This window comes from Castanea sativa, chromosome 5, assembly GCF_040712315.1.
Source record: "Castanea sativa cultivar Marrone di Chiusa Pesio chromosome 5, ASM4071231v1".
Classification (NCBI taxonomy): Eukaryota; Viridiplantae; Streptophyta; class Magnoliopsida; order Fagales; family Fagaceae; genus Castanea; species Castanea sativa.
This window is the reverse complement of record NC_134017.1, coordinates 67,004,987-67,029,527: the sequence shown is the minus strand read 5'-3', so window position 1 is coordinate 67,029,527 and position 24,541 is coordinate 67,004,987. Positions and strand designations below refer to the sequence as shown.

The following is a 24,541-nucleotide window of genomic DNA, read 5'->3' as shown; positions in this document are numbered from 1 at the left end:
GTGATACTAACTACAGCAGTCATTTGTAGCAAGATTTACCTTGGATAGAAAGGGAAATGTTAGGTACACACTTTTACACAATTTTGGTCACAATATTTTTACACAATTTTGGTCACAACTTGTCATATGACGAGTTGTGATTAGTTAGAGTGTATCTCTACATAACCCACTAACACAATTTAGCCAATCACAACTTGCCATTTAGCAAATTGTAGCACAAAGTTGTGCAAAAATACGTGTCACTAGCATTTCTCTGGATAAAAAACTAGGAATTATCACATTTTCAAACATTGTCCAGTGGCTACCAGACTGGAACGCATTGCAGAAGGCATTTAGACAGAAATCATCCCTTAGATGATTAAAAAATATGAGTCTTCTAGATGGCCCAGCTGCATCTCTGTACCAACAAGGATGATAATAGAAGCTCTTGATTTTTTGAGTAAGAATTTGCAAAACTGCCACCCTGTTCATCCCCCTCCATTCCCAAGTGCTTGTTTGGAAAAAGAAAAATGGGAAAAACACATTCACATGTTAACAATATACAGTAGATGTGCAGGTGTATAACATGGTGATTTAAAGATGAATTGGTGGATCTAAATTATAGAAAAATTACCCAACAAACAGATGATGAGGAGGAGGTATAATGGAAATCACAAATTAATACTACTGGAAAATCAGAATCCACTGTTTCTTTTTCACTTACGGTTTTCAGTTCAATGTGATCTTAAAAAATCACGATTTGAACTGAAATCTCTTTATGGACAAAAACAAAAACCGAGGACTAATATTCTAACCCTAGCAGAGATACATATATTAGTCAAATACTTAATAACAGTCTCCAGTCTTAAGCTGTACATTCCACATAACAATAATCAAAGAGCCAAATCTGCAGCAAGAGTTGTCTCCTCACAGAAGCTCCAAATTGTGGTCATCGCTTTCTTCGCTTGGGCTCCACCTGAGAGATCAAAAACTTCATTCACAAATCAAATATTACAAAAGAGAGAAGCAGAGAAAACATGCAATTGAGAATAGCTGTGTAAAATCTCTACATATTCCTTTCTCAAGAAAAAAATCTCTACATATTCCCACTGCCCAAAATTATTTCAGCAAAACTGTGTGTGCATATATATAAACAATTTAAAACAACAAAGGGACTACTAATAAGTACATCCTGAAAGTTACAAATATTTATTCAACAAAAGGACTAATTATTGCTCGATCATGTGGATTTGCCATTCAATTCCATCAGAAGTTCATGCCAAATTATAATCACAGGGTAATTACTTTTCATCTGAGTGGATCATACACCATGTCATCTGTTAGACTACAAGTCTTGGCAGATACATCAATGAGTAAGATTTGTTTCTAGCTGAGTTTTTGTAACACCACAGAAAGTTTAGATTTAATGTTTTTAAAGGCTCATGCCTCTAGATAAAATCAATTGCAGAGTATTTTTGAAGTTACTAGCTCTAAGAGCATGCTAATCAACTATTTATACTATGAGATGTTGGTTTAGTTGCCAAATAAACTGAATACACACATCCACTACAACTAGGTGAAGACCAACCAATATAAACATGTCAATAATACAGAATATTTTCTGGATAATCCATCAAGATTAAGCCTCTCCTTACATAAACACCAATTTATTATATCAGCACACATGGTATATCAAACTACTAATGAAGATCTAACAAGAGAGAAAGATACATAATGGCAGACATAATAATAAATTTTAAGATTTTTCCAAAAAATTAGAAGAAAGATGATAGAATATAAAAAAAAGAATCTGCATCTAGCTGCTGCAATCAATAGCTCAAGTTAATCTACCATAAAAGGCACAGAAAGATGACGAAAATGACTATCACAACCTTATGAATTATATATGATAGTCAGACGATTAAATAAGGATTTTCATATGAGCACTTCAACATGTAAAGTATGATACAGAAACTTTTACACAAGGATATTCTAGCTTGACCTATAGCACTGTAAAGAACATAAAATTTTAAAATTTAAAATAATTAAAACGCATATTACAAGTGCATGTGTATCATAGCCAGACTACTCACAGACTAAAAGGAGATCAGCATTGTAAGATTAAAGGGAAAATGAAAAAAAAAAATTACTTCGAAATGATAATATGATTACAACAGGCAAAAAATTTTGGGAAGTAAAAGAAAATTTCAAGTTTCAAGCAGGAACAGGAGAGATTTAATTTACTGTAAATACATTGTTCACCAACCGTTGACCTCTATAACACTGCTTTAGCAGTAGTATTTCAATCACTAAATCAGATATTCTTGAGATTCCAGCATAAACATTGTGTTATGTATATCCGAAATGAAATGTAGTAATAGAATGATAAAGATAAGGGAAGGATAAAAATCAAAATTGGGGATTGCCAGATAGAATTTCTATAGAGAAGAGTGCATCAAGGGTAGCTTAATAGCATTCTGTCAATCATTTCAAATATGTAGGTTGTTGCCATAGTAAATACTTTCCTCCTAAACACTTCTTACTAAATTGTATATACTAGGACAAGGTTCAAAAAGAAAAGGGAATAAAAAAACTCAAGACTAAACTACTCTGAAATCCCTTCAAGTTCAAAGTTTTGCATGTTTCAACATTCTCATAATAAAATGAACAGGAGCTTTTGTCAACAAGAACTACATGATGATTGGGGAACTGTACAAAGAAAATATGCATCTCCTATGGAAGTGTCCTAGAACAAAATTGCTAACCAACAGCTTAAACACAGCAAGATACAATTTTTGACAACAAAATTGAAACAAACCAATATGTCTGAACAAGCATAGCATCATAATGCCTAACCATAAAAAGAAGCAGGATAAAGTTCAATTACAGTTGACTGCCATTTAACTCAAGCAATTTTCATATACAAAGAGAAGAAGCAAGTCCTCCAAATATCTATATGCACAAAGTGATAAAAATCACGAATTCATCTTCAGTAGTGAGAATGAGATGAGCATATCTACCATGCAAAAGGAAAGCTCCCTAGGAAAATAAGAAAAACAACTACACCCAACTTAGATGAGCATTAGCAGCAATCCCACTATCATCAGAAAATTCAATCTTAATAGGCATTTAACCAAAAGAAATACACTAAAAAGCAACATTTTAGACTAGGATTGATTGTCGACACTAGAGAAGCCAAAATTCTGAGAATTTTCATATGCATGGATAAACCACATATCATGACAAGTTTAACTTCTATTATGGATATAATCTGTAGCCAAGCATATCCATTTAAACCTTTAAGTATTAACCAATTTACCAGCAAATAAGTTAGAAGTACTTATTAACTTTATAGCTGATGTGATCAGATTTTCTCATATCTCTTCTTCAGGAAAATAGTGATTCTCGCTATAGAGGAAACATCATATATTTTCCTTTACTAAACAATAAAATTCTACCTCAGGATCCACTACACCAACAACAACTACGATATACCACCTTCCCACCAATTTAAAAAAAATAAATAAATAAAGCCTGGTTTTCATCAAAATAAAATTTCTAAAACTTCTACTGTTTCTTTTAACCTCCAATTATGCAAACCCAGAGCCCACTATTTGCCTAAAAATAGGCACATTGGACACCAAGCACAAGCTGAGATAAGAAAATGAACTAATGCAAACAAAGACACCAGACATGAAACTATAATTATGTGCAATTGAGAAAAAAATTTAGTCACACCTTGCCATCGGCTGCTGGAGATGCTGAAAATGCAGTCAGGGGTTTTTTCACATCATCATCGGATGAACATTCAGAACAAACAAAGCGATCCAATTTTTTAGCTTCTTCAATGGTCATGCCCACACAAGCAGGATGATACCTTTAAAAGGCAAGAGAAAGCATCACAATAAGCATTTAAGCAAGTTAATAGAAATTCAAACTCAGTATATCATGGATTTCAAGGTGCACCTAAAGCAGTATAGTCCAATGCAATAATAACATCAACAGTAATGAGTCTTCCATTTTCTACAGAAAGCGTTATCACACACCAATACAACATGGATTTCACAAACCAATATGTTGCATTTAATAATAAGTTACACACGCAACTAGTGGGTCTCAAAACCAACAATCTTACCCTCCACCTTGCTCCGGCAAGGAGAGAAGGTGCCATTTGAGCTAGAGCTCATTGGCAATTTCACAAACTAATATCCATGCATTGATGTTAATGGGTGAACATCTAAGCAATTAACACAAGGAAATTAAGCCTCCATACGATGCAATTTACATTAGTTAACTGAAATTACAACAAGAAGTCATAGAAAACCAGAATAATGGCACAGTGCCAAAATAAGACAGAGGGACATATGCCAATCTAGCAAATTTGGTATCTAGATAGAACCTATTAATACTCAGACTTCAAGTAGTAGTAATTCACCAACTTCACATGCCAAAAGATGATAAGCTCTTTTCCTTTTTTTTTTTTGCTTAATTATCTTCTAATTGGCAGGATAGTAGATTGCTTTTCCCATCAATGTGCACTTCATTTATAGAGTCCTTAACATAGACCCTAAAACTCTTTCCTTTTCAACAATCTCTCTTTTTGAGGCAAGGTGGACAACAGATGGATGGATTTTCTCTCTTCACTTCACCCCATTAATTTTGTATTTGTTTTTCCTTTTCTTTCAAATCCAAGTTTTGACCTTTTAAGTATTTAATAACACACTTCAAGCAGACTATGCAATTAGTAATCCAAGCTTTCAAACCTCTATATTAAATATAAAAATAAATAAACAATTCACATTCAACATAGAGAGAACTTTAACATAAAAAGAAAACACAAACAAACTTAAAACTAGTCTTACCCGCAAACCAAGTTTCAACACACTCAAAAACAAAACAAAAAGAAGAACCCAGATCAATTTTTTACCAGTCCTTGCACCCCTCACACTGCACCATGAGGTCGTCCGGGTTGTAAGGCATCTCACATTTGCAGTACCTTCAACAACAAAAAAATCCCACCCAAAAGAAACAAAAAAAAAAAAATCAAAACCCATCAATGTAGTAATCAAAAACTCAACAGAACCAATGAAAGAACACATTTTTATCAAAACCCACAAAGCCAAAACCAAAAAAAGAAAAAGACTAAATAAACACTCACACAGCCACACGGTCTGGTGTGAACCCCCCAGTAGCAGCCTTATACTCGAATCTACAATAGTAATCCTCAGCCCCAACATTCTCGAGCTTAGTATAGTTCTTGAAAGTGTGAACCGTGCACTTCCCTTCTATAGTGTGAGCACTCTGAACATCATAGTGGTCAGAAAGGAACAGCTCTTTAGCTCCATGGAACTGTCTCCTCCCTCCGATCGATTCCTCAGGTCTATAGTACCACCTCACTCTAACTTTGATGTTGTTCCTATTGTCTGTCTCGATCTTCTCGATGCGTGCCACGTATGGAGGCTTACCTGTGTCCGATGGTCGCATGAGCACACAATCCCCAGCTGCCCAAAACCACAAAAAACCAAAAAAAAAAAACAGATTACATTTTTTTTTTTTTTTTGGGTGGAAAACCCAGATGAAAAAAGACATTTTTATGAGATGGGGTTGTGTTAGTTGAAAAGTTCGTTACCTCTAACAACCTTGGTAGTGCCTCTGATGGTGTAGGCATCCAAGTCCTTTTTCCCAGGTCTAGGTTTGGCCATGAGCAAAGACAGAGATTAAGGATGTTTGAAAATAAATAAATAAAAATGTAGGAGTTATTAGCAAAATGAGAGAGGTTTTGTTTTTGTTTTTTTTGGGTTTTGAAAGTTTCAAATTTTGGGAGAAGAAGAGAAAGGAAACCCAAAAGTCCTCTCCTTCATGGAGGTGGAAGGAGGTGGAAGGAGGAGACAGAGATAGAGAGAGAGAGACAGAGAGAGAGTGACTGTGACGCTTGACTGAGTTACAGTGACTTTATTGGTACAAGAGAGAAGCGTCGTCGTTTCAACTCCCCATGTGTTACATAAAAAGTCGTTTACCTTCTTACTCTATAGATTTCAAATTTTATCAAACGGAGCAATTTTTTGTCTCTCTATTTTTTCACCCTTTAAACATTTTACTACTTCTCTTTCTAATAACCGTTATTAACGATGTTGTTAATAACTAATAGTAAATAGTTAACTTAATGTGTTTGTGTCTTGGGTTGTCTATGGTTTACTCTCGATCCATTCTTTCATGAACTCTATTACAACAACATTTAACTTAGAAAAAAGGGTACTATTGAGGTGGATTAATAAATGCTCATATGAGCTGTAAACTGTAATATACAATTTTTAAGAAAAATTCTTAGGTACTTTTGAAGAAATTGTGCTTTCTTCTCTCACATTTATAATGGACTTCATTGTGAATTTAATGAGTGGTCTTCATCATGAATGTGAGAGAGGAGAGAACCATTATTCGTACTCTAAAAGTATTAAGAATTACACATTTTTCAAATAAGAAAGTTTACTTGTTAATGATCTATTGACTTGTATGTACAAATTTTTTGTCATTTTGTATGCGGTTTGACTTTATTTTTTCAAAAATAAATTAAAAAATTATTTAATAAAGTATTAAATGCATCTTAATTATTGTCTTTAAAACATTTGTTAACAAAAGTAAAGGAAAAAAAAAATGAAGCAACATTTAGGTACAATTTTGTATTTGTAGTTATTAAAATAAAAACTATAATATCTATTTCAATGTTGTTGAGTTTTTTTTTTAGAGAAATGTTTTTGAGTCAATTAGTATCAACCTAATATGTATGATATATTAATAACAAAGTTGTGAAATTTGTTATTGAATTTTCACAAGATGAAAATTCTTGTCAATACCTTATTGGATGTGGCTTTTGTTATGAAATTTAGTTTATTATAGACTTTATCTAGTGTCACGCTTAGTTGCCCACTTAATCTTACCTCAAAATTTTTTTACCTCGTAGTGGCAATAGATTGGATACTTCTCAAAAAAAAAAAAAAAAAAAGATTGGATAAGTTTGACAACACTTCTTGAAAAAAGGGGCAATTTTACTAATTGCCGAACAAAAATGGACTTCATGAAAATTTTTAGAGCGTTTAGTAAAAGTTGTAAAAAAGTGCAGTTTCAATAATCATAATACTATTTGGCTAACAAACTACTAGTTACTAAAACTTCTATTTGAGGTGTTAATTACCAAAAATAACTCTATATAAAAGGAAGTCTTTCATACTTGTGGACCTTCTCAATAATAATAATACTAAATAACATATATTATGACTTATTATAATAATAACAATAATAATGTTATTAAAGCTTTTTTTATTAAGGTAATTATCATTATTATTATTAATATTATTATTATTATTAATGACTGCTTGTATATAAGTGTCATAATACATATATATAAGGGTATATTTTGGTTTTAGAGATAAAAGTAAGGGTAATTTAAGGATAAGATCCAAATTCTCAACGGACCGTATATAAAGCAAATTGGTCTCTTTATTGTGTTTTCAAAATTGCAACTTCTAGTTTTCATTTGGAAAACGCACCTAGTAAGCCAATAACTACGCTTTGAAAAACTTACCAAACTTACTAGATAGGTGTTTAAATTACATCATTGTGATTTTTGGCCTAAATATCCTTAAATAACACTAACCAAACAGGCACCTAGTCTCAGCCAATTAGGGATGGTAATAGGCAGCACGGGTCTGAAGGATGAGGTCTTCGCCCATGCCCCTGCCCCTGCCCTTGCCCTCGCCCCGCCCCGCATGATAGAGAAATTTTTTTTGCCCCATCCTCTCTTCTTGGAGCCCAACGAAGCCCTGCTCATTCCCGTAAAACTCTACTTCTTATTAATTTGCCTACAACTATTGCAATTGTTTTTAATAAAACTCGTTTTGTTAATAAAAATATACTTGAAATTAAAAATTAAGTGTTTAACAAGACAATATCACAACAAAAACACAAATCTCATAATACAAAATCAATGTTCAATAGTATATAATTTTCTTTAAAAGAAAATGTTAAAATTGGTACCTTATTTCCAATCTTGCTTGAGAAAAAAAATAGGCAGAAATTCTTGTTGGGTAGAATAAAATAAGCTAATGATATGTTTGTTTAAATAGTAAAGTTTTAAGGTATGCAAAATTTACAATTTAACCCTTATCAATGCAGAATGGGATGAGGATGGTGTTGATTAGGTTTAAAAAGTCTAAACTTACCCTCGCCCCACCCCGTGGTGCAAGGCTAAAATCTCGCTCCATCCCTGCTCCACTACATTTGCGGGACGGAAAAAACCCACGTGAGACGAAATAAGTGTCATCCTTAAAACCAACGCCAAACACTCACACATACTTAGAACACTCACTCATATAATTTGTGTGAATCAAATAAACACAACCCACAATTCACGCGCATAGTATATACGAATAAGCACACAACTCATTGCTTTATATCAAAGTACAAAGGAAACACTAGACTTCACATCACCAAAATCTGCCTTGGCCTAAACACAACCACCAAGGCTTAAGTCAAGTTTTGGTGGGACTAGTCATAATGCATTTTGGATTTTTTTTTTTTCTCATGAAATTGTTACTCTCATTCCGAGCCGAATTTCTACTTCCTCATCTTGTCTCTTGTTCAATGGGAGTAAACTAGAGTCTTTTCATTTATTTTAGGGGATTAAACAAGGAGACTTGCTTTCCACTGGTTTATTTTGTGCGTGGAGTTCCTTGGAGCATTCTTGACGAAGAGTCGTGGACACTGGTGAAAGTAGTGGACTATACTCTAAGCTTCTAGAATGGGCCTGAGGTTCTCTTGAATCTTTGTGAATGATCAAAAGCCAATTCAATAAATAAATAAATAAATAATGGTGGACCTATTGCCGAAGTGCTTGATTCCTTTAAGGGGAGATATCAGAAGGTACCTCTCTCTCTCTCTCTCTCTCTCTCTCTCTCTCTACATATATATATATATATATATATATATATATATATAAACAAAATTTTCTTTTTTTAACTTGTTGAGATTGCAAATTTATGATTAATGAAACACCTCTCTTACATAATCCACCTCTTACACTATTTTCATAATACACAAATGACAATATACCAACTATATATTCTGCTAAGAGTTATAAAAAGTTTTGTATAGCCAGACCTGTTATTGAATATACCAATCACAAATTTATGATTAATAAAACATTAATTTTACATAGCCCGCCACATACATGCTATATTCATATTATACACAAATTACAAAATACCAGCTCAATATTGTGAAAAAAGTTTTGTACCGCAAGACTTATTGAATTTAAATGGAGTACTTTCGAATTTCTAAAAGTCATAGATATCATATCACCTATGGCCACTGAGAAAATTACAAAGGTATTTCAGGAAAAAAGGGATGTGTTTTGATTGAATGCAACGAACTCACAGGACATGGGCCCCACAGGCCATGAGCGTCTGGCTGCATGCATCCAAAAACACAGGATACCCACCTCGTATTTCAAACCGTTCAGAGTTTTTAAAAGACCATTTCAGACAAGTTTGAATATGAAATCATTCACCACGCGGTGTAGGTGTGACATCAAAACAATGTTTTCTCACACTGAAGGCAGATGACAAAGCTATTAACATTTATTTATCATAAACTGACCTAAAAGTCTAATACATAACATCATGATAAAAGAAAAATTAAAGCCTTTGGTTTTATCAGCCATTGTAAAAGACGACCATGGTCTAGTAATTGTCAATACTAATTGGACATGTTTCAAAAAGTACAGGATACATTGAACCTTAAGAACTTCAATACACCTTTGCTCAAAAAATTTAAAAAAATAAAAAAGAACTTCAATACACCAAATTCTTTGTAATGTGAGTTATTGGCACATCAAGAAGAAAGCAACTGGCCACTTTATAGAAACCATGTGCGATTCCTAGCCATTCTAATTGAAACTAGCCAAAATTCAACAAAAAGGATTCTAGTTAAAGATAAAAGATCAATACAAAATTTATAAAATAAAAAAAAAAAAATCAACATGTCCAGACATGCATCTCTGCATATTTGGGCAGGAAAAAGCATACAATTATTTTTTGGGTTTTCCCTTTTTCTTCTACAAAAGAGATTTGATACCTATTCTCAGCTAAAATTGGAGTACAATTTATGGAATGGATGATGCTTTAACGGTTAATTGGAGTGTGCATCCTCTCAACAATTTTGTTTACGGCATTACGGGACATCACCAAAGTGTCATGGAGCAGGATACTATAGACATTCAAGCCCTGCAAAACATGACCAACAAGTGTCAGCTGTGATATTCAAGTTAGCTTCAAAGGTAGCTCATAGCTGATCAAATTATATACCATGACACAGAGTCATGGTCATGGATTTCTTTGCTAATGATGAACACAGTGAAATTTTTGTTTTTTTAAAGAAACTGTTTAATACCAAAAACCATTCTGTCAAGTATTTGAGAGAGAGAGAGAGAGAGAGAGAAAGTAATGAGGATATAAAATTCAGATACAAGTAGTATGATTTTTCATGTATGATACTCCTTTTTTTTGTAAATTTACTCATGAAACCAGGGCGAATTGAATCCCCAAACCACACTATCCACCCCATATGGGGAGGATGATAATCTAACATTTCTGGGAATTTGAGAATTTTCATCAACCTGTTGTAATCCTGATTTCATTGCCCAAAGAAAATGAATCCTATTACTTCTAGGAACACGTTTGACCTTATCTTGACTTAGACCTACAAATTAATTAATTTGGTTTCAACTGATAAACAGCAAGGATCAGAAGAAACAACTTACAATAGATGGCAGTACATTGACATAATGTAGATTTTGTGTGGCCAACTTCAGCTTTTCATTTATGGAGTCACCATCCACCAGAAGAAGTTTTTTTGTGTTCTCCATTTGCGTGACATAGTTCACAATATTCTTCGTTTTATGGTTAGGAACCTCCAAATCATCAAAAACCAAAAGCTGTACATTTGACCAACTTTCTCTAGTTAAGTTTCATAAATCAGATAGGAGAAAAAATCAGTGTTCAATACATGAAAGAAATGTAAAAAAAAAAAATGTGATAGCAGGCACTACAGCCAACAAAATTAGAATACAAAAAGAGTGTTCATAGGCACAAAAAAGAAATCGTGATTGATATTCTAGAATAATCATGATATGCTAATTTAGTTAAACAGGGAACATCCCAAGAAACCCAAATAGAGCAATATAAGGCTTCTTGGTTGTACATTCACAACAATGATGACGAAAATGCAAAAAAAAAAAAAAAAGAAAAGCTCAGAAGAACTCCTCTAAAATAACAATAAAAGAAATTTTGCATTACATCATATTGCATGAATAAATTCTCAACAACCCTAATCAGTGGAAACCACAAATGGAAAATCTGAGGGAGGGACTTGCCTTTCCTTCAGCTGCACGAGCTGTCAAAGCAATCTTCAGGCCTAGACGCCGAACCTTCTTGTTAAGCTTGATAGCATGACTTCTTGGCTTAGGGCCATGCATAACACAACCGCCCCTAAACTATAACACATTCCATTGATTAAAGTCAACCGAGCATCTTAATGTTAGAGCAACACTGAGAACCTAAAAATACATAAGAAGAGCAATTACCTGGGGCCCACGCAATGTTCCATGCCTTGCTCGACCAGTACCCTTCTGTCGCCATGGTTTTTTCCCAGTGCCACTAACCTCGCTAATGGTTTTTGTTGAATGTGTTCCCTGCAGACCACTCAATCAGCAATAGGCTTACAGACATCGAAATCTAATACATCCCCAAGAGTCACATTAGAGAATTAACAACCCTTTTATTTTCCCTTTTCGGCTATGTAGGCAGACTAACCATATATAATATGAAGGTTGAAAAAACTTTAATGGACCTGAACATTCTGAATAAAAAATGACAGGTAGCCATGCAAAAACAAAACAAAATGATCAGTAAACTTCCTTTAATGCAAGAACCCAAAGGCTTGATATCAATTAAGAAAAGATTTGCCCTCCCTCACCCTCCTAATCATAGCAAAATGAAAGAACCTATGACACTTCAACGAATGAGACTACTAATTGGAGGTCAATATTGCAAGTTCGCAACAGTTTCGGGACAGATTGCGGTTGCACTCTCAGCAATATACATAAGGGTATTAAACTATTAATTATAGGATATTAATACCATTATTGGCATTATAGTCACACATGCTTTAGGCACCAGAACTTAAAAATATTGATCCATAACTACCTGTTGTCATTTTGCAAGCTGCCATAGTACAACACAATGCACAATACCCTTTTTAATAGGCACATCAAAAACATCACCAGCTAAAACCATGAAGCCCTTGTCTTCATTGTGAAAATTTGTCACTGGAATTATCAAGTCCTGACAAAGTCCTTCACCACAATACTTTACATCATTATACATACAAAGTTTGAAAATAGTAGCAACAGTTAAATTACTCTGCAAATTTCATCATCGGCAACAGGATAAAATTTAGGAAGATAGAAAAATGAGAGAAAGAAGTAAAAATTGAAAATGAACAAGAAGTATATAAATATGAAACATATGCTAAACTGTCAAATAAGATTGATAAAAAATATACCTACCAAGAAAAACAATAAGGTTGATCTATAAAATATAAATGTCAATTTCAGCAAACTCTGGAACTTCCAAAGAGAACATGATTATTAGTATGTTTATTAAAGGTGAGCATGCATGTGCGCGCACACAAACACACTCAATAACAATTATATTTCTCCCAAGAAGCATGATACCTGTAAATTTAAGCATTAAATGTTTTTACTTTTTCCCCATACCGATACAAAGGTGAGCACACAGGCACATTCTTAACAACTACTATACTTCACCCAAGCAAGATGATTCATGTAAATTCATGATGAAATGTATTTATTATTTTCCCATACCTATACTACGCTCCGCTGTTACCATAGGCTTCGTGGATAATAAATCTGTGGGAAATGCTCCTTCCCCTGAATCAGGAGTTAGAATGGAAGTTGACAGCCATCGATTAGCAAGGACAGAAGGTCCGCCCTACAATAATACATACAATATAGGCTTGTAACTGAAACTCCAAATGTATAGAGAGCAAACAAGTTGGTTTACTGAATATAATTGTTTTATAAATTTCCTTATAAATTCTAATAGTATATCTTTTGGCATTCCTTTAAAAACATCATACTTTAGAAATGGAGGGAAGAAAATATAATGAGAATGTACCTTGAAAAGACCTGAATATCCCAATGTAGACAAAGCTGTAATAAGCAAGATAAATAAAGATTTAGAAAAGTCACAAATGCATCCAAGTTTACAATCTAGAGCAATAATTATTGATCTCCAATGAAAAAAAAATTAGATACAAATACCCCTTACCATGAGAACCATGAAACGATTGACACGTAATACTTGGAGAATCACAGTGGCCAAACGTATATAAGGAACCAAAGGAACGCAAAAGCCTTCTGGACACCGACACCGCCATACTCTCCTCCGAATTTTATTTTATATTAATTAAGGCAAAAAAGACACATTTTCCCTGTTCACATACACTCCAAATATTAGTTTCCCCAAACCTCAGTACAAAACACACATCTTTAAACCTTGACAAACAGATAACAACAAAGCCTTAGTCCCAAAACTACAGGGATTTATATAGATTCATTCATGAAAAGTGACTAAATTTTAGTCGGGCCATCAACCTATTGCAACCATCCTCCTTTGTTCGGGCTTGGGACCCGCTATGAACACTTGGCAATGACATAGGCGGAGTTTCTAAACCTTAAAAACATGAATTCATAAAGATCCACAAACTCAAAAGCTATAAAGTGGGTGCCCAAGTTTTATTCACATTTTCAAGTACTGTGTTTTAAGGCAAATTGTTATCATTTGGTGTTGATCAGGGAATTAAAAATTATATTTTTCTGCTAAATTTGAGCATTAAGAAGCAGAATATAGCTCTCCACCAGTGACAATGTGAATGGCTACGAAGTGTTCGACAAAATTCCCACACCAAAAAAAAAAAAGTATAAAACAAAAATAGCGGGGAAGCTGTTTGGATTGAAAAGCAAGAGATATGATACAGTTTCAGCTTATCTAAATTTCTTAAGCTAAGAAAGTAATAAAATGAAAATCGTGGCTGGGCTACCAAAAGCAGAAGATTGAGAGTAAAAGTGGTACCGTAGTCAATGTCGGGGTTACAATCTGGCCGTCGAAATGAGTCCGGAAATTGATCGCCGAGGATGCTGTAGCCGCCGGAGATTGTGTTTGGGTGGAGGAGGTGGAGGTGGAGGTGGAGGAGGCAGCTGCGAGAGTGAGGGGTTTTAGAAAATGAAAACCAGTGAACGAGTTGTGTGTGTGTGTGTGTGTGTGTGTGTGTGTGCAGGAGATACGTGGGTTTTTGGTGAGGCAAAACGCATAGTTTTGTTGAAGGACAGAGTGACATGCGCCATGGCGTGTGCCATATACGTGATTAACTTAACCCAACAACCCCTAGATTTTTTGTTTTTTTTTTTGAAGGAAACAATAATAGAATTTATTCAATATTACGTTGTACAATGGGAAAGAAAAAAGAGTGTCATTCTTCTATTCAAACAATGACCTCGTTTCTTTAAAAAACTTTCTTTCCTCTTTCCTTGCATATGTGTATTACAAATACTTAATATTTAGAAGAAAAAAAAAATGACTTCCTCATTCTTTTTGCAGCACTAACAAGAGTTAGAGCAGCATGATTACATTTTAAAGGAATGGAGACAAAAGATATAATAACAAATTGTTCACAAATCAGCTTAATATCCTTCAAAATTTAAGCCACTTCAAGGGAGCAAATCTTATCCGAGTTAAGAAGATCCACAAATTTAGCAAAGTTGCATTCAGGGATGATATTGGTGAAGCTATTTAAAAATAAAAATAAAAAAACCAATAGTTTTGAGGAGAGATGGGTATGAGGAGGATGAAAAGGGCGAGAGTGGAGAAGAAGAAGAAGAAGAAGAAGAGAGATTTTAGGGGGGGGTCATGGTGTTGAGTTTCGAGAGTTTGACTGAATGTCGTGTTGTGTTTGTGTTTATTTTCTATGTTTTTATGCTTTGGATTTTGCTTGCTTGCTCGGGTTGTGTAGGCAACTTGGTGGCATGTTTTTGAGCAAAGAGAAGAAACAGACAAGAAATATTAAAACAACGTCGCAATAGGTCTAATGTTTTTTAAATTTACTAACAGAAAGTCCTCGCTTGACATTTACTTTATATATGAATGTGGGCGGTGGAGACAAAGGAGATTTAGGGGTGACTAGTAGAGAGAGAAGAGGGCTTGGGTGATCGGTGGGGAGTTGAGTTACAAAGATGTCAATGAGAGAGAGAGTGTGTATGTATAGGTTTTTTTTTTTTTTAATAGGTGGTGTGGTTAACTAGGGTTTATTGGGTTAAGTTTACTTAAGTAATTATGTGCAGTGCACATGATATTTTTTACAAGTCACTTTGTTTATTAGAGTGGTTTGTAGCTTTAAGTTATAACCGATTTTGTAGCTAAATTTTGTCTTTTGCTGAACTAATTTTTTTTTCTTCTACTAAAGTATCCATTAGTGGTGCGCAATAAATCCACCAAACTCAACCCAATGTCTCTAATTGATTTTTGTGGATTGGTGAGTTGGGTTGGAATTTTCAACCCATCTAACGATATGCTTGAGTTAAGCTAGGCTCAGATTGATAGTTTTTTTCAATTCATTTAACTTTGATTTTTTAAGAAATAAAAAATTTTAATTTTTGCTTCCTAAGGTACCAAAGGCTATAACTAAATTCCAATTTTTAATTTTTAACTCATAAATTATTCATCAGGCACTTTCTTAGCAACCAAGGTTTGGGTTATTAACTAGGGTTTGAGGCTAATCATATATTCCCATCCAACATAGTAGCGAATGGCATGTCTCATAAAGACTTTGGTCATGTATTGGGCTTTGATCTTTATTTTTAAGTCACTTGAACCTTGAACCTTATCCTTTGATCTTCGCAACATTTTATTTATCTATTTTATTCTTATTAATTGTGGCCTTTTAAGCACTTCAATTGAAGTGAAATTTCTTGTTGTCAAATAAGAAAACATATGATAAATAGCAATCATCATGAAACAAAGAAAAAGTCTATAATATCCATTTCATACTATCATGTCTATCTCAATTATATGCCAATGCCAGCTTCCTAAATACCAAAAAAGAAAGTGTCCATTTGAAAACAACTTATTTGGCTGAAAATGAAAACTTTTTGTTGAAAATGTAGAAAAAAAACAGTTAAAAGCTAACTGAATAGTACAATGGGATTCATGAATAGTACCAAAAAGTGCAATAGGACCAATAAATAGTACCAAAAAGAACTAAAAACTCAAATAAGCTAAAAAAAAAGTGACCAAGTGTCCGTTTGGGATCAACTTATTTTGCAGAAACTGAAAACTTTTTTTTTTGTGCATAAAACAGGAGACTTATATTACATAAACAGAAGTCTTACAAACTTATATATTACAACAGGAGTACAGATCAACAAAACACAACACAAATTGACTGAAAAAAACTGAACACCATCTGACCCTACCAGATCTAAGAGAGGAATAGCTGAATCTAAACAAAACATAACTAGACCCTTATTATCCGCGACAACCCCAAGATGAAACAAAACCCATGGAGTCCCAATATAAACACTGCCACAAAAAAGTGGGGCAAGTATCATACAACACTTCCTGTTCCGTTTGGGAAGTACCCCACTTTGCCAGTTAGTCCGCACAACTATTTGTCTCTCTCCATATATGCTCAACACGGACCTCCCAGTCCCTGCGGAGGAGCCACCTGCAATCCAAGACCAAGTTAGAGAATTCCATAGGATAATCAGCATTAGTACTCAACCAATTGTACGCAAGAAGAGAATCAGTTTGCAGACAAACTCGGTGATGACCCTTAGCCCAAGCTCGAGCCAACGCCTCTCTAATACCCCAAAGTTCAGCCATAGTAGTGTTGGTGACTCCCAGTTGTAATGAGTAGCCCCACAACTAGGCTCCATGAGCTGAGCGTGTCACGCCCTATACCCTAGATTTTCTAGGGTTGCCAAGTGAGCTACCGTCTCTATTAATAGTGATGTAAGGGGAAGGAGCTAGATGCTACCTAATATATTTTGTGGACAACGGAGCAGAATGCCCCGCATGGACAGTGCTAAGAAAGAAAAATTTTGTGGCATGAGAAATAGCGTTTTGTTTTAGAATATTAAAGGGAATGAGTGTACTTGAAAAGATTAAATAATTTCTACCCAACCAAATTGCCAATAAGGTAAAAGCAAAGATAATGTTCCATGGAACATAACCTAAAGGAGAGTGTAGTCTGGAATTAGTTTTGTACCAATCATGTAATTCAAGTTGGAAAAAGTTCGAAGTAAGTAATTGGCTTGGGAAAGAAGTCCAAATAGTTCGTGCAAATTGACAGTCACACAGAACATGGACAGGTGTTTCAAGCTCATTGCAACGGGAATATTTAATGGGAATACGATGATGCGCTCATTTCCACAGAAACATTTGAATTTTAGGTGGCATTTTTAGCTTCTAAATCCAAGACCATGTTCTCGATGGCTGTCCTGTAACCTCTTTGGGTGTTGATAAAAGATAGGAATAAGCGGACCGTACTGAGCAAACACCCATATAATGATCCCAAACACGGTCATCCGTTAGAGTATTAGGAGAGTCATGAATGGGCAATGGCTGAGCATAGATAAATTGGGTTATCTTTGATGGCAAAATCATACTAAGAGGTGTAAGATCCCATTGGTGCGCTGTGGTAATCAATCTAGCTACCGTAATCTCGTACTTGTGAAGAAGTAGGGGGCTATGGATAAGACCACGGATTAGTCTCGACAATAGCCAATGATCCATTCAAAAATTTATTTTACTGCCATCACGAATAATCCACTGTAAACCACCCTGCAAGAGGGTCCTACCTCGCTACAAAGCCTTCCACGAGTGAGACCCCGTAGTTGAAGCAGTCTGTAAGAAATCGGTTGTTCAATAATGCTTTTGGGATAGGAATTTGTCTAATAAGGAATGATGGTTTCGCCATGCGCCATGCTTGATTAAGAAGAAAGGCATCATTAGTAGTTTTGGACTCTCTAATACCTAGCCCACCACAGGACTTGGGCTTGGTGAGTGTCTCCCATTTAATTAGATGTACATGCCGATGTGTTGGTGTGTCCCCCCATAAGAAATCCCTAATGAACTTGTCTATGTTGCATATAATGTTTCTAGGAAGAACAGTCGTTTACATTTGATAATAGGTCAGAAGGGAATGGGCGGAATTAATCAAAGTCAGTCTACCCGCCTGCGAGAGAAGCTTAGATTGCTAGGTGCGTATGCGGATGTGTATTTTGTCTAATAAAGGTTGGAAGGTCTGGAACGACTTTCTTTTAGTAAGGAGAGGCATGCCTAAATATTTACCAAGATCTTGGACAACATGCATGTTCGTTAGAGAAGAAATGCTACGCTGGATCTCTGAAGGAGTATTCCGTGTGAAGAATAGCTTAGATTTAACTACACTATAAATTTGCCCTGACGCCTCACTAAATTGTGAAAAAAGAGTAAAGAGGGTCGTGCAATCCTGAATATTTGCCTTGGCAAAGAGGAAAATATCATCCGCAAACAATATATGATTGAATCCAATAGGGTGCCGACTAACTCGTATAGGGGATAGTTGTTTGGTATGGATCGCCTAGTCTAAAGACATTGACAAATGGTTTAGACAAAGAATAAACAGATACAGAGATAAAAGATCGCCCTGCCTAATTCCATGGGAGGGACAGAATGGTGTGCTCGTCACTCCATTCTATAGAATAGAAATTGATGAGAATGAGATACATGCCATGATTAAATCTATAATTTGAGGGGGGAAATGATAGAATAGAAATGTATATTTGAAATTTATCGTATGCTTTTTCTAGGTCAATTTTGGCAGCCAGGAGATTAGTTTTCCACCGCTGGTGGTGGATAAAATGCAAAAGTTCTTTCGCAAGGATGTAATTATCTGTTGCTCGTCTACCCAGGACAAATCCAGATTGGGCCGGGTGAATCATGGCCGGAAGGAAAGGTTTAAGTCTATTAACCAAAGTTTCTTCAGAAGTTTGTACAACGTATTGCACAAATTGATAGGTCATAATTGAGATACTAATTCGGGATTAGGGACCTTTGGAATGAGCACTAATTTGATTTGGGTCAAATCCTTTGGGATACGGCTAGTTAGGAACAGTGTTTGAATAAATTTAGTAATATCCACACCTACAAGCTGCCAATTATGTTGATAAAAGAAGGAATGGAAACCATCCGGTCCCAGAGATTTCAAAGGGTGTATTGTAGATAGTGTGACACGAATTTCTTCCTTATCCGGAAAATGGATAAGAGTGTCACACATAGACATAGGATTAAAGTCTGAGGAAGAGAAAAATGTATGTGGGGGAGGTAACGATACAGTTGACCTCCCCGAATGGAAAAGATTTTGAAAGTGATTTATGACATGATTTTGCAGATCAGAGCCCTGAAGCCATTCCTCGGACTCATCTCTTAATGTAACGATATGTTGACGTGCTCATTTAATTTTTGTTTGGACATGAAAGAAATGAGTGTTGGCATCTCCATAGGACAGCCACAACATTCTAGACTTCATTTGCCAAAGCAGAAATTCTTGGTATAAGATAGCATTATATTGAGTAATTAAATGTTGCTCTAGCTATATTAAAAAGTGTGAAGGACGCGGTATAAGGCTTGTTGAGTACCTAGAAGCCTAGCATGGATAAACTAAAATTTTTTTGCTGAAAGTATTGTAGATAAAGGTAAAAGTTAGCTGACTAATACAGTTTAACCCATAAATAGTACCAAAAAATGCAGTGAGACCCATGAATAGAAGCAAAAATAAGTTGGCAAAAATAATCCATGCCAAACGCACACCAAGAATGGAGAGATCTTCAAAAACAACTTGAGGTCAAAAGATAAAACATAGTTTTTTTTTTTGTCTTTTTTATAATACTAAGTATTACTAACACACACACACACACACACACACACACACGGGAAGAGGGGAGAAGGTTTTTAAAGAAACTTACAGTAATATATATCTAAAATGGCCTAGGAGATAGAACATAGTTAAGGCTCATGTTTATGTTTAACAACCCTTGCCCCAAAAAGATAGTGTTGATGAAACTTCTAAGCCCTTGTCCAAATCTAAAGCATAAATTTCAACTTTCTAGGAAGAAGTTACTTCCTTTTTATTAAATTTTATATTTTTTAATGTTTATTTCTCAATCATATTGTTTAATGCTAGTTCATCACATTCAGCAAAAGGATATAAACAAATGGATGATGCTCAACGGATTTTTGAAAAGCATTAATACCTCAGTTTCCCAGTCAATACAACCTCGTAGCAAGTAGAAAAGATACTTGCGGATCATAAAGTGAAACTTGTAACTCACGATAAGTATAAGTCTCAACTTAATTTTGCTAGTTTTTAGCTGGGTGAATCACCTAAAGCCGAAAGTAGAGACCAAGAATGGAGAGATCTTCAAAAACAACTTGAGGTCTCAAGATAGAACATAATTAAGGCTCATGATTATATTCAACAACTCTTGCTCTAAAAAGACAGTGTTGAATCCAATAATTGATATTGTAATTTTAGATTAATTGAATCCAATTATTCTAATCTAAAAACAATTATAGAAAAAAAATTGTGATTGCATCCAATATTGATACTGTAATTTTAGATTAATTGATTTTTTTTTTTGAAGAGAGATGAATTGAATTCAATTACTATGATTTAAAGAGAATAAATATAAAAATATGATAAGATATATATAAGTATTATGCTCTCCGAATATGGAGCAGAGGTTGGTATGAAATGTAGGAGTACCTTAGCAATCGGGAAATTGCAAGATTAGTACCCCACCTGATAAAAATAGAACTACAATGTTAACCCAAAATGGATATGGTGTATTTCTTGTAATATTAGCGCTACGTTTTCTTTTCCTTTCTTTCTTTTTACATCTATGTTTTGCATCATGGTTTACTAACCTTATTTTTAAATTTAAGAAATCCCTGCTCTACAACAAGTTGATCATGACTAGCTAGTTGAGAATGTGCACAATTATCAAAAAGTGAGACACGCCTGTCAAATCTACTTCTAAATGTGACTGTATAAGTATCTTTTTGACCAATTGAAGCAATCTCTTGGAAACTTAAAGAAATACCTGTTTGTTCCGATTACTCATGTCATCTTTGTCACAAACATCAAAATGAATTTTGAATTTTGAATTTTGAATTTTGAAGTTTTAAGTTTTAAGTTATTTACTACTTCAACCTCGCTCAAGCTACTTGTGAGTCATAAGGTGAAGCTTGCAACTCACAATAATATAAGTCTCAACTTAATTTTGCTAATTTTTAGCTAGGTGAATCATCTAAAGCTAAAAACAGAGTGACCAGGAATGAAGAGATCTTCACAAAGTTAGTGTTGATGAAAGTTCTAAGTCCTTGTCCAAATCTCAAGCGGAAATTGCAACTCTCTAGGATGAAGTTACTTCATTTTTATTAAATTATATATTTGTTAATGTTAATGTTTATGTTTATGTGTATGTTTATATTTGCATTTATATTTATAATTGATATTGTAATTTTATATTAATTGAATCCAATTGCTCTAATCTAAAAAAAAAATTATAGGAAAAAAAACAATATTGTGCTTGAATCCAATTACTATAATAATCTAAAGAGAATAAATATAACAATATTATAAGATAAAGATAACTATTATGCTCCACATTAAGCCTAATAGTAATTGTAAGCACCCATTCTCTTTTCTCTTCTTTCTTTTTACATCTATGTTTTGTTTCATGGTTCGCTAACCTTGTTTTTAAATTTAAGAGATCTCTACTCTCCAACAAGTTGATCATGATCAATTAGTTAAGAATGTGCACAATTATCAAAAAGTGAGATACTCCTTTCAAATCTACTTTGACAAGTAGTTCTTCAGGTATCTCTTCTAGCTAATTAAAGTAGTCTCTTATGGGACTAAAGAAATACCTGTCTATTCAAATTACTCAAGTCATCTGCGATACAAAACACCAAACCGAATTTTGAAGCTTTAAGTTCTTTGCTACTTTATCACATTTAGAAAAAGGTTATAAACAAACAGATGATGCTCAATGGATTCTTTAAAAGTATTAATACCATACTTTCCTAGCTCTCTCAAGCCAATACAACCTCGGTGTAAGCAAAAAAGCTACTTGTGGATCATTAAGTGAAGCTTGCAACTCACAATAAGTATAAGTCTCAACTTAACTTTGCTAATTTTTAGTTGGGTGAAGCATCCAAAGCTAAAAAACAAAGAGACCAAGAATGGAGAGATCTTCAAAAAAAAAAACTTGAGGTTGCAAGATAGATCATAGTTAAGGCTCATAATTACGTTCAACAACTCTTGCTCCAAAAATATAGTGTTGATGAAGCTTTTAAGACCTTGTTCAAATCTTGAGCAAAAATTTCAACTCTTTAAGAAGAAGTTACTTCCTTTTTATTAAATTATATATTTGTTAATGTTTATATTTACATTTACATTTATATATTTCTCAATTATATTGTTCAGTACTCTTATACATGAAACCTTGCATGCTTATAAGCATGTTATAAAACAACATCGAAGGAATAAAATTTGTTATAAAACAAGTAGACATGCTAAGAAGTAAGATAAAGCAAGATAATTACTAGGAAAAGTTGTAAAGCATGTTAGATATTAGGAAAACTAAATTGGTGTAGATAGTAGCTAAAAAGCTACATCTACACCCCTAATCCAAGGTTCTAAAACCAAGGAAAGGATGATGAGAGCAAGAACACTACCTTTTGATTGTTGGAGAAAAGCAAAGAATCAAAGGTTTTTGTGTGTGTGTTTTTGAAGAGAGAGAGAATCTGCTCAGAACATCTCCAAGAATTGCCCTTTTTTTGTCTTGGGGGTTCAGGGGGTATTTATCTTGAAAATCTGACCCTTCAGCTACCAACGGCCCTTTTTGGGGTGGCTAGCTCTGGCGGCCCCAAAGGGTGCGCTAGGGTTGATGTTGACATTAACAATCTTGACTTTTTCAAGGTTCAACTTTGGATGCGTATTTGAATGTCTTCCCAAACTCCAATTGAGCTAGCCTTGGTGTCCTTAGAAAGGTCTGGATGTTTAGTTTTCAAAACACAAAACACAAAAAAAAAAAAAAAAAAATTTCAATGGTCAGATCAAAAGTTATGGCCTCGGGAAGTGAGCTGACACGACTGACACAGTTTTCGAGATATCTAACCTTTTTAACTTTGATTTTCACCCATGAATAGTCGTTGGAAAGGAAATTCAATAAACTTCGAAATGGAACTGATTTCAACTTGATCTGATAGTCATATCAAAATTAGGGTTTCTAGGGCCTCCGGGAGTCAACTTTGGGTCAAACTTGGTCAAATGTGACAAAAATCTTAAGCAGAAATTTCAACTCTCTAGAAAGAAGTTACTTCTTTTTTATTAAGTTATATATTTGTTAATATTTATGTTATACTTTTCAATTATATTGTTTGGTACTTATATGTGTGTGTGTGTGTAGCCATATATGGTTATAAATACAAACACAATGGTTTATTTTCTCATAAAAAATAAATAAATCTACTTTGACTAGTTAATAAAAACAAATAAATTGTTATAACATTTCTTCTAAATGGATGATGCTCAACAGATTTTTGAAAACCACTAATACCATAATTTCCCAGCTCTCTCAAGCCAATACAACCTCAAAGCAAGTAGAAAAGCTACTTGTGGATCATTAAGTGAAGCTTGCAGCTCACAATAAGTACAAGTCTCAACTTAATTTTGCTAATTTTTATGTTGGTTGAAGCATCTAAAGCTGAAAAATGAAGAGACCAAGAATGGAGAGATCATCAAAAACAACTTGAGGTCGCGAGATAGAACATAGTTAAGGCTTATGATTATGTTCAAGAACTCTTGCTCCAAAAAGATAGTGTTGATGAAGCTTCTAAGACCTTGTGCAAATCTTGAGTAGAAATTTCAACTCTTTAAGAAGAAGTTACTTCATTTTTTTAAAATTATATATTTGCTAATGTTTATATTTACATTTATATTGTTTGGTACTTTTGTACATGTAACCATACATGCTTATGAACATAAACATAAACATTGTGGTTTATTTTTTCATAAAAAATTGCTATGAACTTGGTTTATAAGTATGGATAAGTTGAATTGAAACTAATCTATCATTATAACAAGTTTGCTTTGAGTTGACACTAAATCCAGGATGTAAAATGCCAATGCTTTTCGAATTATGTAAAAATTTGTGGTTAATTTAGTATATGCCTAAATATAAGAAACAAAAGAAGATTTTGAGTTCATTGAATTCATTGCCTTAGGTTTAGTTATTAGGATATTGAATGTAGATAAACTGAAAAAAGCAGCGAAAAGACATTTGACAATATAGGAAACCTAGAATCTTCGCAATTTATAGAAA

At 34.2% G+C, this 24,541-nt stretch overlaps 2 protein-coding genes across 2 annotated transcripts; both read right to left on the bottom strand.

Annotated features, from left to right (window-relative positions):
• Positions 1 to 641: 641 nt before the first annotated feature.
• On the bottom strand, positions 642 to 5,951 carry LOC142637164 (chromatin remodeling protein EBS-like). Its single transcript, XM_075811443.1, has 5 exons — positions 5,609 to 5,951; positions 5,138 to 5,480; positions 4,907 to 4,975; positions 3,718 to 3,856; positions 642 to 955 (listed from the first exon to the last, which is right to left on the bottom strand). Exons 1-5 carry the CDS (start codon positions 5,679 to 5,681, stop codon positions 929 to 931), a joined length of 651 nt encoding a protein of 216 aa, XP_075667558.1. The 5' UTR covers positions 5,682 to 5,951; the 3' UTR covers positions 642 to 928.
• Positions 5,952 to 9,939: 3,988 nt separating this feature from the next.
• Positions 9,940 to 14,397, bottom strand: LOC142633877 (uncharacterized). Its single transcript, XM_075808134.1, is given in 9 exon segments — positions 9,940 to 10,256; positions 10,793 to 10,966; positions 11,405 to 11,524; positions 11,615 to 11,722; positions 12,237 to 12,385; positions 12,917 to 13,043; positions 13,230 to 13,264; positions 13,383 to 13,545; positions 14,187 to 14,397. Coding segments are annotated over 8 exon segments (924 nt in total). The 5' UTR covers positions 13,492 to 13,545; positions 14,187 to 14,397; the 3' UTR covers positions 9,940 to 10,154.
• Between the last annotated feature and the right edge of the window lie 10,144 nt (positions 14,398 to 24,541).